The 16,569-nt window shown below is 51.3% G+C and overlaps 1 protein-coding gene across 1 annotated transcript in view; it reads left to right on the top strand.

Annotated features, from left to right (window-relative positions):
* The window catches only part of POU2F3 (POU class 2 homeobox 3), a 43,549-nt gene that overhangs the window by 698 nt on the left and 26,282 nt on the right, over positions 1-16,569 (top strand). Inside the window, exons 2-3 of the mRNA XM_064397720.1 lie at positions 3,540-3,593; positions 4,166-4,234. Of these exons, the coding sequence (XP_064253790.1) occupies positions 3,540-3,593; positions 4,166-4,234 (123 nt within the window). The remainder of the gene's footprint in view (positions 1-3,539; positions 3,594-4,165; positions 4,235-16,569) is intronic.

The raw sequence follows: 16,569 nt of genomic DNA, 5'->3' as shown, positions 1-16,569 counted from the left end.
CGCCTCTGAGCAGCCCCTGCCCTGCAGCGAGCCGGGAACCGGAGCAATCCCTGCCCGATCCCCCGGAGCTGTGCTGAGCCAGGCTCACCCTGCCAGGGCTCGATCCCAGGGCAGGACCCCATCCCTGGGAACAGGAGCTGAGCCTGGCGCTGGATCTGGAGCAGCCAGATCCCGGGAGCCCCGTCCTGGCTGGGCAGGCAGTGGCATTTTGGGGCACAGGAGCCACGTGCCCCGTTAGTGACTTCTGTCCTGGGCTTTGTGCAGCACAAAACGCTCTGCTGGAGGGGAGGATGCATCCATCACTCTGTGCCGGGCTCATTCCCTGGGGTACCCCTGCGGGAATCCTGCTCCTCAGGGGGTACCTGGGGGGCTGGTAGCCCCTCCACGACCCCTGCCTGCCCCAGCCTGCAGGGCAGGTGCAGCAATGCCACCAGCCCAGCGGTGTGACAGTGGCAGTGGTGGGACAGGGTGCCCAAAGCCTCTGCTCCACGGCCGTGTCCCAACCTCTGCAGGGCTCTGGGACGCCTCTGTGGCCAGCCTGAGTGGGCTGGGGAGCCCTGGGCATGAGGAGAGGCTGCCAAGGTGGGAAGTTCGTGGTCTGGGCTCTGGGTGTGAGCCCGACTGGTCGGAGCATCTGGGCGTGCTTGCCTTGGTGTCTTGGGGGGACGCGTCCCCTGCAGGCTCCAACCCACCCACCCACCCACTCACCCATCAACCCAGGGCTCGTGGGTGACTCTTTCTGCACAGGGACATTCCCCACATCCATCCCGTGCCCTCTGCCAGAGCCGGTGGCATCTCCCCCAGGCTGGATTTGGAGCTTCCCCTGCCCCGGATCAACCCCCCGTGCTGGAGTTTTGAGGAGTCCTTTGCAGAGAAAGGAGCCCAGCACAGGTTGGGAGGGGTTTTTTTCCCTCCCTCTACAAAAGCAGTTCAGTTTTGGGGTCCCTGAGCAGCTTTGAGACCCCTCTGTCAGAAGCTGCTTGCAGAGCTGTGCTCAGCTTTAACCCTGCTTTTTATCTTGGAGTTTTCCCCCAGCTTTAATGATTTTAGGAGAAGACACAGCCCGCAGGGGGGCTGCCCATGCTCCTCACACCCTCCTCTCTGCTGAGACACCTCCCTGCTGCCTGCCACCACCCCCTCCCGGGGCATTTTGGATATTCCACCTCTCTGCAGCCTCCGGAGGGGCTCAAGCCCAGAACCCTCGGGTGATGCTCGCAGCCAAGCCCAGCTCCCCCTCCTCCTCCACTCATCCCACTTTTCAAGCCACCAGGCTGGCTCACCCTCCGCCCGTGCCCCGACAGCTACGAGGGCTTGGGAAAGGCTTTATTTGCTGACACCGTTTGTTTCGGCAAAAATAGAGATGCAGATATATCCCGGAGAGGTGTCTGCGCTGGCAGGGCTCCTTTGGTCTGGCTGAACCGCCCAGCCTGCCCCTGCCCCAGCTCTGCTTGGGAGCCGGGGCAGAGCAGCACATTTTTAATATGGCCCAGGCCACAGTGGCGGCTCCTAATAGGGCTGTGGTTTGGAGTTAGGCTGTCCTAAGCCGGGTTATTTTTCCCAGAGAGGTTTTATTTATTTATTTATTTATTTATTTATTTATTTTTTTTCTCCAAGCCTGATTATCCTGTGTGTATTGCTAAGCTGGCAAAGCTGTGTGGAAGGAGCTGGACTGCCAGCCTGCCCTGTCTGAAGGTGTTTTTTAGGATGGAGCAGGGGTCAAAGCTGGGTCTGCATGGCTCTGGTTGTAGTGGAAGGGTTTGGGGTGTCCATAAAAAGGTGTTGGCTGCAATTAGATTAGAAAATAATTGCTCTGTGTGTGTGCTCCTTGTTCCCAAGGATCCCTTGGAGGGTGCTCCTTCTTTCCTGTCATCCACAGGGATACAAAATCTGTCCTAAACCTTAAACCTCTGAGAGCAGCAGGCAGAGCTTTCCTTTTCTTCCTGCTCATTTTTCCTTTTTTATCTTATTTTTCCTGACAAGATATTCAAACTGTAACAACCTGTGCACATTTATAGGGGGGATTTAAATCTCACTGAAAATAAAATTCAATATATTCAAACTGTAATAACTTGTGCACATTTATAGGGGGGATTTGAATCTTGTGCACGTTTATAGGGGATTTTTGAATCTCGCTGAAAAGAAAATTCAATATATTCAAACCGTAATAACTTGTGCACATTTATAGGGGATTTTTGAATCTCGCTGAAAAGAAAATTCCTGTGCATGGGAATCCCAGGGCATCTCCTTATCTCCCAGCTGCAGGAGGAGGGGATTTACCTGGTGGATAACATGTGATATGCAATCAAGTTGCAGCAGCAATTCCTCCTTCCCTCCCCACCCATCCCAGTTTTTAATGGCAGAGGGGTGTGGGGGTCACTCCTGCAGCAGGGACAGAGCTTTTCATGCTCTGCTTTTCTGTCTGTCCTTCCTCAGCTCTGTCTGAACTGCTCCAGCTCTCTCTCTCTTGGGAATTAGATATTTGCTTTCCCTAATTTTATTTTTTTATAAAGCTTTCAAGCCTTCTCACCAAAGGAAGCACCAAATTTCTGCAGGCTTTTAGATTTTTTTTTCTTCCTCTATTTTATGAGAACTTGCTTGCTTTTTTTTTTTTTTTTAATACTTTTTGGCAGCCAGCAAAACTTTGTGCTTTGTAGATTGCCTAAGTTAGGGTCCCTTGGCAGTGGTACAAGACAAGAAGATGTTTATAGCTGATGGTAATTACTCTTCCTGCCGTAGAAATGCTTAGAAGCCCCACTAAACGTTCATGTCTTAATTGCAGAGGGTTTATTTGAAGGGGGAAAAAAAATCCCACAACTCTTTTCTCCCTCCTTCCCCCCTCCCTCACTCCTTAATATAATTTAAGGAAAGGAAGTTTCTGGAGTATGCGAAAGTTTCTGTGCTCTGGTATAAAATCCCGATTTTTTTTCTACCTTTATTCATTTGCTGGAGAAAGTTACAGACTTTCAACTTGATCAAAGCTATGAAACCTTGGCCAAAAAATCAGATTATCTGCTGTTTGCACACGAGGGCAGCTTTGAATATGGGCAAAGCAAACCTGCACACACACAAAGCCCTGCCTGGTATGGCGGGAGCAAAAGAGGGAAACGGGGAGAAAAATCCAACGGGGCTGCTCTCACCCCTTTGGGAACAACAAAAGGTGGATATGGGGAAGAGGAAAAGGGTTTGCATGATGCTTTTAGGTGGCTTCCACCTGCCTTCCCTACCCCGGCAAAACCACAGCAAACACTGGCCCAGCTTCCCCGCTGTTGTTATTCCCCCATGCAAATGGGGGAGAGTCTGTGGCCGGGATTGGCTGCAGGAAGAGCATGCAAATCACTCAAATAATAAAAATTTATCTCATTTTTTACCCTTTTTTTGCCCCCCCGCAACGAGTCTGGAAGCAGTTAAAATTCCCATGGAAAGGGAAAAGCTGAGGGGGTGTCCGTCTGAATTTGAATAGAGATCCCCCCTTCTCCCACCTCTGTGTCCTTGGCCTTTGCTAAGGGTGTGAAGTTGACCATTGCCACCTTCTCTTGCAGCTGTCCCCGAAGGAGAAAGTGGCCCCGGGTGTGGTGGCAGTCATCACTTCAAGGGTAAATGACAAATTTCTTGGTCTAGGGGGGAAATTCAATATGGGGCAGATCTTGGGTGGCTTTTGAGGGTTGTGGACACCTACAAGTGACAGAAAAGAGGAGAAATAAAGTGCAGAGAGAGGCAGTGGGAAAAACAAGTTGGGTTTGAGCCATCTTGAAGGCCAAGGGAAGGATCTGGGAGAAAGCTGGAGGGATCCCCATCTCTGCAGGTGTGGGAGGGTGCTGTCACAGCCACAGCAGGCTTGGGAAGCCTGAGCAGGGCTGGGGAGCTCCCAGTGCTGAATCCACCCCTTCATCCCGTGGGCGAGGAGGGATGAGAGGGGTGAAAAGCCCCCAGCAAACTGGGGAGGGGGCACAGGAGTGAGGGGGGCTGCAAAGAGCAACAGGAGGGAAAGTGCATCCTCAGAGCTGATGAATATTCTAGTGCCTGGATGTTGAGGAATCAGAAATTTGAAAGTCTGATGGTTTATTATAATTACACACATTCATTTGTGCTGTTTAGTGGAAGCCACATGTGCCTGTTGCCTGGGACTGTGACCTGTTATTAAAATCAGTTGTGCCTCCTTTTCCAGAGATCAAGATGAGCGGGGATGCAGCAGATTCCACAGACACCAGGCACGAACCTGACCAGGTGGAGCCAGGTAAGGAGGGTCTGGGGTGGCAGGGGCCGGACAGGGAGGGGAAAGAAAAGAAAAATTAGAAAAAAAAAGGGCAATGTGGGTGCTGGAAGTTCCTCCCCGTGCTTTTTCTGGGCTCCTGTTGCAGCTCTTGCAGCCTGGGAGTTGATCAGGAATGTGCTCTGGGCTAGGATTGCGTTGGTATCTTGATCAGGGATGCAAGATCCCTCCTGTGTGACAGCAGCGAATCCCGGAGCGCCTCCCCATGTCCTCGGCGGGTCTGGCATGGAAACTGGCTCAGAGGGTGCCTGCCCAATGTCCTCAGTGGGTCTGACATGGAAATTTGCTCACAGAGTGCCTGCCCAACATCTTCAGTGGGTTTGAGGTGGAAATTCATTCACAGAGTGCCTGCCCCATGTCCTCAGTGGGTCTGACATGGAAATTGGCTCAGAGGATTCCTCCCCAGTGTCCCCAGCAGGTTTGAGGTAGAAATTGGCTCAGATGGTGCCTCCCCAGTGTCCCCAGCTCACAGAGTGCCTCCCCCTTGTCCCCAGCAGGTCTGACATGGAAATTGGCTCACAGGGTGTCTCCCCAATATCCTCAGTGGTTTTAAGGTGGAAATTTCCTCACAAAGTGCCTCCCCAATATCCTCCGGGGGTCTGACATGGAAATTGGCTCACAGAGTGCCTGCCCAACATCCTCAGTGGGTTTGAGGTGGAAATTCATTCACAGAGTGCCTGCCCCATGTCCTCAGCGGGTCTGGCATGGAAATTGTCTCAGAGGGTTCATGCCCAATATCCTCAGTGGGTTTGAGGTGGAAATTGGCTCACAGAGTGCCTCCCCCATGTCCCCAGCTCACAGAGAGCCTCCCCAGTGTCCCCAGCTCACAGAGAGCCTCCCCAGTGTCCCCAGCAGGTCTGAGGTAGAAATTGGCTCACAGAGTGCTTCCCCCATGTCCTCAGCAGGTCTGACATGGAAATTGGCTCGCAGGGTGTCTCCCCAATATCCTCAGTGGATCTGACATGGAAATTTGCTCACATGGTGCCTCCCCAGTGTCCCCAGCTCACAGAGTGCCTGCCCCATGTCCCCAGCAGGTCTGAGGTTGAAATTCGCTCCCTCCTCTGCCACAGCCCTGATGGCTTTGGACCAGTCCTGCACTCAGCTCTGCATCCACAGGGTTGTGCCAGGAGCTTTTCCACGGCGAGAACAGCCTTTTTTGGGCTATCTGTGTGTGTGGGGAAAATAGGAGGGACTTTGGGAGTAATCCAACCCAGTTAGTTTGGGAGCTCCAGCAGTGTGATTGGGTTCCTCACCTGGCGCTGAGCAGGCTCCAGCTCCTCCACGGAGCCCCCAAATTCCTTGGATCTGGAAAGCTGAGGCTCAGGGGGATCCTTTGAAGGTGCCAGGGGTGGTGTGAGCGCTGATTTCTGCCGGGTTTGCCCACCACCAGGTGTGACAGGCACCCGAAAAATCAGGTTTGTGCTTTGGGGCTGCCCGAAGTGAGATTTGAGTCACTGAGATTTGAATCACATTTAGCAGGCCCTGTAATTTCCCACAGGGCCATGGTCACATCCCTTTTTAGGCAAATGAGCGACACCAAGAAATCATTTTAGCACCCACTAGGTACGGCAAATTAAGATTATTAAAAGCTGTGCTACAGGCTTAGAAATCAACACCTTTCGAAACAAAAAATGAGAGGAATCAAATGTTCCCTGAGTCATGAAACTTGGGCCAAGGGGATGTGTAAGAGCAGGAGAAAACTTTGCATGGAATGATTTTCCTCCTATAAAATTTGAGATAACTTAGGGGGAAAAAAAGAGATTTTGGGTAAGCAAGGGAACTCCAGGTTTTAAAGGGACTCACCCCACCCCTTGATTTAGAAATCCTCTGTGTCCTTGGCTAATTGGGTTATTTGACATAATCTAAAATAGAGATTAGATCTGGTTCTGTTCACATCCATGAACTCTGATGGACTCTGGCCAGCTCAGCTCCTGCTCGGCGCTCTCAAATCACCCCAAATTTGGGATTTGGGATAAACGAGCACCAAACACATCCCCAGGACCCCAAACTCCTCCAAAAATCCCTGAGATCTGCTACAGAGCCTTAAACTGGGAGCTGGAACCCCCTGAAATATTTGGCTTTCATTGATGGGTGGCAGCATTAATCAAGATGAAGGAAAACGTGGATTTAATTCTGGTATTGGCTGTTGTTAAATGCAGTGGGAGGCTCTGGCCGGAGTCAGAAATGTTAAACCAGCAGCTGGCAGCACATTTGGTTGGATAAAATATGATTTTTTTTCCAGCTTCAGCATCCCAGACAGCCATTAGCGTGAGCTGCAGCGCCTCTTTTTAGTGGTAATTGAGAAAAGAAAGCAGAACAGTGAAGTCAATTTGTTTGAAAATAACAAAAAATATTCGCGGCAGCGCTCGGAGCCTTCAGATCAAGCAGGGAAATCAGGACGAGTAAATCTCCTTCATTTGCACAGAGCGGCACAAAGAACCTGTTTAAATTCACTTTTAAATTCGCTTTTTTTTGCTGAGGCTGTCCCGGTGATTTTTTGATTATTTTCTGAGGCTGTCCTGGTGATGATTTTTTGATTTTTTTTTTCCTGAGGCTATCCCAATGATTTTTTGATTTTTAAATTTTTTTCTGAGGCTGTCCCAGTGATGATTTTTTGATTTTTTTTTTTCCCAAGGCTGTCCTAGTGATTTTTTGATTTTTAAATTTTTTTCTGAGCCTGTCCCAGTGATTTTTTTTTTTTTTCCTGAGGCTGTCCTGGTGATTTTTTTTTTTTTTTTTTTACTGAGGCTGTCCCGGTGATTTTTTTGTTTTGTTTTCTGAAGCTGTCCCGATGATGATTTTTTTTGATTTTTTTTTTTCCTGAGGCTGTCCCAGTGATGATTTTTTGATATTTTGAGGTTTTGATTTTTTTTCTGAGGCTGTCCAGGTGATTTTTTAATTTTTAATTTTTTTTTCCTGAGTCTGCCCCGGTGATTTTTTTTTTTATTATTTTCTGATTTTTTCCTGAGATTGTCCTGGTGATTTTTTGATTTTTGGATATTTTGAGTTTTTGATGTTTTGATATTTTGATGTTTTTTTTTTTTTATTTTTTGATTCTTTGATTTTCTTTTTTTTTTTAATTTTTTTAAATTTTTTTTTAAACTGTCCCAGTGATTTTTTTATTTTTTAAGTTTTTTCCTGAGGCTGTCCTGGTGATTTCTTGCTCTATTCAAATTCCTCTGGGAAATGAAACACTGCAGAGTGCTGAGATGTCCTTTGTGGTGTCCCCAGCAGGTGCCACCCTTGGGGACACCTTGCAGGACCCTCGGGGGTGGCACCACCCGTCCCTCACCTGTGCAAGGTGCAGCTCCTCTCTTCCCCCAAACCCTCCCCGCGATGTTTTCTCTCTCCTTTCAGCCCTTTCTGTTTATAAACAACAAAGCTCTCTTTGTGCCGAGCTTCCCGGGAAGTTTTTGTGCTCCTTTGTTAGAGGAGTATTTACTGTGTTTGGGTTCCCTGCTTCATGTGGGAAAAGGCTCCGAGTGTTTTCTGATGACTCATTAATTGAATTTCCCATTTCCTACCCAATTAGGCCAATCCACGCAGCTCGTTCCCCCCCAAAAGGAGAGGTCTCTTACCAAATTCACAATGTTACACCTAGAAATCCTCCGAGGTGCAGGTATCTAAAGGTTTTTCATCAGCAAAAGATGTGGGCTGGCTCCAAAAAAAAAAAAAAAAAAAGAAATTAAAAAGAAAAATGAGGGAATTAAGCACTAAAATGCTTTTGTAAACCAAGCCCTTGATCTAAAACTGATGCCTAAAGATCTGATGGGAAGTGTCAGAAGCAGAGGCATAATCTCATCCTTTCATATCCCCGCCAATTCCAGGCTTAGAAGGGGAAAAAAAAAAAAAAAGGGTAATTTGGGGCATTGTTCTACTTTGAAAGTGTTTGAAATAATTCTGGGGGGTTTTCTTTTTTGAGAAAATTGTTAAAATCGTTCGCCTTTCGTAGGAGGTTTGGAGAGCTCAGTGCTTTTTTTTCTTTTCTTTTCTTTCTTTTCAATTCCACAGAAAATGTTTCAGGGCTTTAAAAAAAAAAAGATATTTTCCAGAATCTTGTGGCTTTTTGATCCCAAATCTACCGGTTACAGTGAAATTATGCCATTTTACAACCTATTATTTTAAAAAATATAATATCTAAGGGTTCACACTGCCCAACTCTGTGAATATTAATTTACTCCAGCTCTGTATTTTTTCCATTTTGTGTGGGGGGGACAAGAACCAGTTGCCCCCAGAGGGTTGGTTTGCCTTCCCCATCACCCCGGGGATGTGGGGCAGGCTGAGCAGGGATTACCCCTCTGCTTTTAGGGTCCTTTTCCCCTTTCCCCACCTGACTCCAAGCCTTGGAAGCGGGGCTGTTTCAGGGCTTTTAAAAAAAGACATTTTCCAGAAATGTGTGGGGTTTTGACCCCAAATCTATCAGTTACAGTGAAATTATGCCATTTTACAACCTATTATTTTAAAAATACAATTTCTAAGGGTTCTCACTGCCCAGCCCTGTGAATATTAATTTACTCCAGCTCTGAATGTTTTCCATTTTGTGTAAGGGGGGACAAGAACCAGTTGCCCCCACCAGGGCTGGTTTGCCTTCCCCATCACCCCAGGGATGTGGGGCAGGCTGAGCAGGGATTACCCCTCTGCTTTTAGGGTCCTTTTCCCCTTTCCCTGCCTTATTCCAAGCCTTGGCAGCGGGGCTGAGCCTCCATGGGGGGTAACGAAGAGCAGCGAGTTTTCTGCTTGGCTCGGAGCTCTTTTCATCTTTTTTAAACTGATGAAAGCCATGCCAGCGAGCTCGGCGCTGATTTTTTTGATGGGAACTGTGGGGGCTTGGCAGTGCCGAGTGTCGCCCCTGGTCCTGCAGCCCCGGGGGCAGAGATCTCCCCCTTCTTGTGGTTTATCTAAGCCCTCGGTATCTGATGCAACAGAACGCTGAGGTGGGACTTGCCCCTGTCTGTCTGTTTGTTTGTGTCAGACACTTGTTCCCCGGTTATCTCCTCCATCAAAACAGGTTACACCAAGCAGAGCTACTTCCCTTTGATTTCATCTGTTGAGGCTATGGGGGGGAAGCCAAAGCTTTTACAAAAAGGGCGATAGGGAAGCGCTTCAAACACAACCACGGGGAAGGGAATAGCTGCAGGCAGCCCCAGCACCTTCCCTCCCCACCCTGTAACCCGGGGAGCTGGGCTCTGCCAGCAGGGCTGGCTGTGCTGGGCACCCCAGCGCTGGGGGGATGTGGAGTGCCCCGTGGGACAAACTGTGGGGAGGGTTTGGGGGGCTCCTGGGATGTCTTGGGAAGGCTGAGCTAGAGCAGGGGCTGGACAGAGCTGAAGAATAAAGCAGGGATTTATTCAAAGGATCTCCTCAATGGATCCACCTTGGGCAGCACCAGAGCCCAGCCAGGGCTGCACCCAAGATGAACCCAAGATGAACCCAAATGGTCCCAAAATGAACCCAAGGTGAACCCAAATGGTCCCAAAATGCACGAGCGCTGCCGGGGTCTCTCCCTGGGCTCAGCTCTGCTCCATGTGCACATTGCAGTTCAGTGTCCAATCCCAGCTGCAGCCCCTGCAGTCCCATCCTGCTTGTTTTTCTCTCTCCAGCCCACGGGGTTTGTGCTCTTGGGCTGAGATTTGGATCATTTGTCCTTGGTGCCCAGCTGGAGCAGGAATTGTTTTGTCTCCCTGCTCTGTGTAGAGAGCTCACCATCCCCTGATATGAACCCAGACCCACACACTAAAGCAGCACAGAACCTGAAAATATAAAAGCTCAAACCTGAGGCATCACCTGGGATGGGGGGGAGTTGCTGTGCCAAGGGAAATACAGGTTGGATATCAGGAAGAAGTTTTCCCAGAAAGGTGATAAAGTTCTGGAATGGCTGCCCGGGGAGGTGGTGCAGTCACCATCCCTGGGTGTGTTTAACAAAGCCTGGATGTGGCACTGGGTGCCAGGGATGAGTTGAGCTGTTGGGGCTGGGCTGGACTCGATGATCTGGAAGCTCTCTTCCAACCTGGTCATTCTGTGATTTCTGTGATTTCTGTGATTTCTGTGATTTCTGTGATTTCTGTGATTTCTGTGATTTCTGTGATTTCTGTGATTTCTGTGATTTCTGTGGCTGAGCCTGGGAGCTGGAGGGGAAGGACATGGGGACAGAAGGGTGCTGGGGTTTTGGTGGAGCTCTGGGCTCTTGGTGGCCATGGCAGCTTGGGTAACTTTTCTGAGTGCTTTAGGATGACAGAATGTGCTGAGCTGGGAGGGACTCACAGGATCCTCCAGTCCAGCTCCTGGCCCTGCTCAGACACTCTAAAATGCCTCTCCAAAGGCTCCTGCAGCTCTGGCTGTGCCCATTCCCTGGGGAGCCTGGGCAGTGCCAGCACCCTCTGGAGGAAGAACCTTTCCTTGAGATCCATCCCAAATTCCCCTGGCACAGCTCCAGCCATGCCCTGGGTCACAGAGAGCTGAGGTTGGAGCTGCCCCTCGGGGAGCTGTGAGTTCTGCCCTCCCTTGCAGAGAGCACTCGTGCAGGTATCTTTGAGGGAATATGAAAGACCCTTCCCTTTAAACCTGGAGGAAATCAAGCACTGAGGGGCTGTGATGCACCTGCTCCTCAGTGTCCCTTCTGGGGAGAGCCATCCACCCCTGTGGGTGCCATTCTTCATCCCCTGGCAGGGTGTCAGCACCAGCCCTTCCTCTGCTGCCACAGGACACCCTGGGTCCCCTGGCAGTGGGGACGGGGTGAGAGCAGCTCTGAAACTGGACACCAGAGCTCCCAGCCCAGCCAAATCCCCTCCCAGTGCCAGCGCATTTTGCATTAAATCTGTGCCAGGGCAGATGGAAAATCAGAGACTTTGCCTCAGTCTGCCTCTGCCACAAACTGAGTTCAGCCCTCAGCTGCCAGGTGAGAGTCCTGCTCTCTTCTCACACCTCTCTGCAGGCTGTCAGCTCCTGCAGGTGCTGGGCTCTGGGGAGGAGGAGGCTGCTCGTGGCATTGCCGTGGGGTAGAGCCTCTTTGGGAGGTGATGGATCCTTCCAGAGGATGGATCTGTCCAAAGGATGGCTCCGATCAAAGGATGGATCCTACCAAAGGGTGGGTCCTTCCAAAGGATGGATCCTTCCAAAGGATGACTCCTTCCAGAGGATGGATCCTTCCAAAGGATGGATCTGTCCAAAGGGTGGCTCCATCCAAAGGGTAGATCCTTCCAGAGGATGGATCTTTCCAAAGGGTGGATCCTTCCAAATGATGGCTCCTTCCAGAGGATGGATCCTTCCAGAGGATTGATCCTTCCAAAGGATGGATCCTTCCAGAGGATTGATCCTTCCAAAGGATGGCTGTTTCCAAAGGAATGATCCTTCCAGAGGATGGATCCTTCCAGAGGATGGATCCTTCCAAAGGGTGGATCATGCTGGGATGAGGTTTGGAGGGTCGGGCCTCTGTGTCACCCCCAGCTCAGGTGAGAGGCTCCAGCACAGGTAAGGGATGGCAGATTGGGCTGCTCAGCCCGTGATGCCTCCCACCTTGGTTGGGTGTTTTTCTTTTTCTATCTTTTTTTTTTTTTTCTGGGAGCTTTTATTCCTCCTGCCTTTTGTAGTTCCCTCCTCAGCTCGGGCTGGGAGCAGCTTGCCAGGCCAAAGTCTTTTGAGGAAACTTGGCCTCTCCCGGCCCCACGCTGAGCTCAGTCCTGGGCTACGCCTTTGCTCCCCAAGGCTGGCTCTCCCTCGTGAAACTTTCCTCAAAGCCTCCAGGATTTCTCTGGTCTCTTCCCCCTGCAGCCATGCAGAGCCCCAGGACAAGTCCCGGGTAAATGAAAGCTGCAGCAGTTGGGCTGGAAACAGCTGGTTGCTATGGCAATTGGGGCTGCTCGGGATTTGCATGAGGCTGATGATTTTCATAGCACAGCCACATTTAAGGCAAGCAGGAGAAATTTCCATATTCCCAGCTCCGAGTCAGTTGGGGCGTGGGGGAGGCCAGGAGGGGGATATTTGAAATTCAAATGAAGGTGATTAGGGTTTGAGGTTGGGTTATTTTATTTTTTTTTCTTAAACATCCCATTATGGAAGAGGATAAAAAAGGATGGGGAGGGGAAAGGGGAACAAAAGGCTGGTTTGACTTGAATTAGAGGGGCAAAGGAAGAGCTGGTCTGATCTGCCTCTTGCCTCTGGTCTAGGAGAAGAGACTTGCCCTCTCCCAGCACCTGCAGGTGAAATGTTTTCCGTGGGAACAACTGCTGCCCTCGGGTTTCCTTCTGGAAGGAGCCCAAGTCTCCCACACTGGCTGTCCTGCTCTCCCCCTCGCCTGCCCCGCACCAAGGGGCTGCACGGGGACCCAGGGCTGGGGTTTCTCCCAGGCTCTGCTGACAAAGGGAAGGCATTTTTATAACCCAGGGGTTTCCAGCCAGATGAAGAGCTGGAGTGCTCAGTGAAAGCTTCCCCTGGAGTCTGGAGCTGTCTGAGTCAGCACCAGATTCACTTTTGCTCACCAGTCTTGGCTTTCCCATGGAGATGCTCGGATGGTTTGGGGTTTTTGTGTCTCTGGAGCAAAGAGTTCAGGTTAAAACTGCAGCCCTAGCTCCCCATCCTGCTCACACTGTAAAAAGCACTTTTTTAAAGTGCCTTGGGAGCATCGAGCATCCCAGCAGGGCATGTGGGAATCCAGGGAATTGCCTGGTGCCTGCTCAGCTGCAGCTCCTGCTCCCTCCAATGCTGCTGGAGGGAATCAGGGGTGGCCACTCCATGGGGAAAAGGTGACTTAAGGGGGCTCCCAGAGTTCAGGGATTGATTCCTGCTGCTTCTGGGGAAATCGCTGGTGTGGCTGCTGGGAACAGCAGCATGAAGGCACTGCCTTGGTTTTTGCCCAAATTTTCAATATCAGTGCAAATCCTGAGGAGTATTTCATGCTGAATGTCTTGTTTTGCTCATTCCTTCAGTGCAGCTGAGCATTTGGCTTCATTTACAGCCTGTGGGACAAGAACTGGTTATAGTCACAGTAATTGCCACTCCTCTCTACCAGCACTTGGGCAATCTCTTAACTTCACACCTTGTTTGAGGTGAGAGATTGGAACCGGTGAATTTGGCAGAAATGCCCCTTGAGAGGCCCCCTGCACCCAGCCTGCTCTGCCAACCTCCCGTGGCATTGTGCTCCCTCCGACGGGGCGCTAAAATCTCCAGGATAGGTGAGATTAATCTTAATTTCAGATATTGGATGCTCTGAGGCTGCAGGCTGCCCTGCTCACCCCAGGCTGGGAACAGGGATGTGCAGAGGGTGATTCATCCCTGAGAGGAATTGCCCTCTGGAAGCTCCCGCTTCCTCTGCAGGGCTGCAAAGGCAGCCTGCAGCAACGGGCTGCCAGTGAGGCACCTGAAAGGTTCAGAATTCAGCCCAGGTTGAAGCCTGGTCTCTGCGTGGCTCTGCTGCCCCAGCACCCTTCAGCTGTCCCCATCTCCCTCCCAAACCTGCAGCACCCTGATTCCCTGCAGGCATTCCCAACGCCTGCTGAAAGCTGGGATCACCTCCTCATCCTCCTGTCCCTCCAGAGCCTGGGCTGAGCTCGGGGTGCAGCTGGAAGAGGGATGAGCCCTGCTGGTGTCCCTCCCTGCAGGTGACACCTGCCCGTGTGAAGATGAAGGCCACCCTCATTTTCCTTTTCCCCCCATTAGGGCGCTTTCATCCTGCAGGGCTGGGCTGGCTCTGCAGCTCCCCGTGGATCCCTCTCCCTGGCTTTTCCAGGGAATGGCAGCGGGTGGGGGGAACTGCCCGGAACTGCTGCGCTGCTCCCATCCCCAGAGAAACCTCCCCAGGCAAACTCGCACCAGATCTGATGCCAGGGCTATGCAAAACAGCTGCCAGGTGAACCAAGGAGAGCAGCACAACCCTGGCCTGCCGGGCTGGGGGAGCCAGCTGAGCTTATCTCTGCTTTTCCAAGCACCCAGAGCAGCAGTGATGGGTGAGCTGCTGGGAATTGCAGCTGCCTTTCCCCGCCGAAATCCCAGGGCTTCCCCAGCCTCGTGGCATTGCAGCAAGGGGAGGCCTGATCTAGCAGATTCTGGAGGTTCTGGATGCCATTGTGTCTGGCTCGTGCAGCAGAAAAATCAAGTTGTTGGCTGGGCTGAAGCTCCATTAAAATGAGTGGGGTTCTGGCAGTTTGCAACAGGAGAGAGAATCTGCTGCCACTTACACTTTTCTTTCTTTTTATCTCCTGGAGCTAGAAAAGATTAAATCTTAAGTGCAGATTGTTTGAACAGCTCGTTCCTTTAAGGAGAGAAATGACTACTGCAGTGTGAGTCCTGATGTTGACAGAAACTGGGAGGAAGCTGAGGCTATTTTTGTAAAGCATTTGTAGGAAAGTTACAGTTCAACTGAAAGAGGAGAGTTGTTATCCCTATCACACCCAAACCTTGGCTCGCAGCTGCAATCACTTGACTCTTACATTTACTGAAACAGAAAAGAAAAAATAAAAAGGGCCAGATTTGTTTGCAAATAAATCTGTGCCCAAACACTCGTGGGTCCTGCAGAGATTTGTGTATCCAGCTCCCATTTACATAACCACTGGCAGCAGAAATCACCCCTCCCAGTTTTAAACCTCTCCCTCTTGGACATCTAAGGCTGACCTGGTTGCCCCTGGGTCCCTTTGGAGCCAGCCAGCAGGAATTGTCATCTCCAGAGGGCCACTGATGCCAGGAAGATGGGTGGCTCAGGTAGGGCAGGAATGGCCTCTGGAGGTGCCTCTTGCTCCTTCTGTCTGCCCAGGCAGCCCCCTCAGGCTCAGGCACCCCAGTGAGTGCCAGGATCAGGAGTGGCACAGAATTCCTGGCTGGGGTGCTCCCAAATCCCCCCCCATGCTGATCTGCAGGGCCTTGGAGGATGCTGTGTGTGACTTTGTAGGAGAAAGAAATGGCCTGAGTGTGCCATGTGCCTGTGGAAGGAGGGAAAAACGGGAGATGGGGAAAGGGGGAAAAGCTGTGCTGGGGATGTGGGGCTGTGCAGGGAAGAAAAGCTGTACTCAAGGATGTGGGGTGTGCAAGGAAGGCTTTGCATGGAAGGAAAGTTGTGCTGGAGGATGGGGCTGTGCGAGGAAGGCTCTGCAGGGAAGGAAAGCTGTGCTGGAGGATGGGGCTGTGTGAGGAAGGCTCTGCAGGGAAGGAAAGCTGTGCTGGAGGATGGGGCTGTGCAGGGAAGCTCCGTTCCAGCTGTGCCTCTCGGGTTCCAAGTTTTGGGGTGAGTGCTGGTGACTCAGCCGCCGTCACCGGGACCAGGGATTCCCCTGCAGCTCTTTGAATCTTGCCTCATCACCACCGAACGTGAGTGAAACTCCTGTCTCCAAGAAACCAGGAGATTACCTTTTCCTTCCTGTTCTATTTTAGCAGCTGGGAACTTTGATTTCCTCCTTCCCTCCTGGCTTTGCTTCCCTTCAGCTGCTGCCTCCAGATCGCATCAAACACCCCCCCACAGAGCCCGTGGGGGTTTCAAAGGGAGAAACTGCAGGCCTTGGAGATGCTCCTGGGTCCTGCTCAGGTGTGTGGATGCTGATTGTGATCACCCATTAACGCTATCAGCATTCCCATCGCTGGATGTGCCCTCCTTGGCTTTTGGGGCTGGAAGGGAGCTGGAACGCAATGAATGAACCCCATTCCTGGGGAGGGAGCAGCTGGAGGGAGCTGGACAGGGAGCAGAGGGGGTTGGAGCGAGGGAATTACTCGGGGAAAAGAGATGAAGGGCTGGGATTGGGGAGGGAAAATGATGGGATGGGAGGGAGGCAGGAAGAGCAGGGCAGAAATGCAGCCAGGCTGGGGGAGAGGGCTCAGAGCTGGCTGGGGTGTGCATGGTGAGGAGATGGAGGAGGTTTTAGCACTGGGAAGGCACCTCAGAGCTGGCTGGGGTGCAGATGGGGATTTCAAATTGAGGGGGAAGCTCAGAGCTGCTTGGGGAGCAGAGGGTGAGGAGATGGAGATCTCAAACTGGGGGGAAAGCTCAGAGCTGGTTGGGGTGCAGAGGGTGAAGAGATTTCAGATTGAGGGTTGGGGTGCAGGGGGTGAGGAGATGGAGGAGATTTTAGTATTGAGGAGGCACCTCAGAGCTGGCTGGGGTGCAGAGGGTGAGCAGATGTCAAACTGAGGGGGCAGCAGCTCATTCTGCCGTGGCTCAGCTCTGTTTCCACAGTCAGTGCCTTTCAAATGTCACAGATTAAATCTCCAGGGCTGTTTCTAGACAGCAGAGAGCAGCCACGAAGCTCTGTTATCCCTGACTCTCCAATGTTTTGCCATCCGTGGATAATTGTACAAAGCACACTCCCCCTCAGGATCCACAC

The sequence above is a fragment of the Passer domesticus genome, chromosome 23, assembly GCF_036417665.1.
Source record: "Passer domesticus isolate bPasDom1 chromosome 23, bPasDom1.hap1, whole genome shotgun sequence".
NCBI classification, from domain to species: domain Eukaryota; kingdom Metazoa; phylum Chordata; class Aves; order Passeriformes; family Passeridae; genus Passer; species Passer domesticus.
This window is presented reverse-complemented; position numbering and strand designations above follow the sequence as displayed.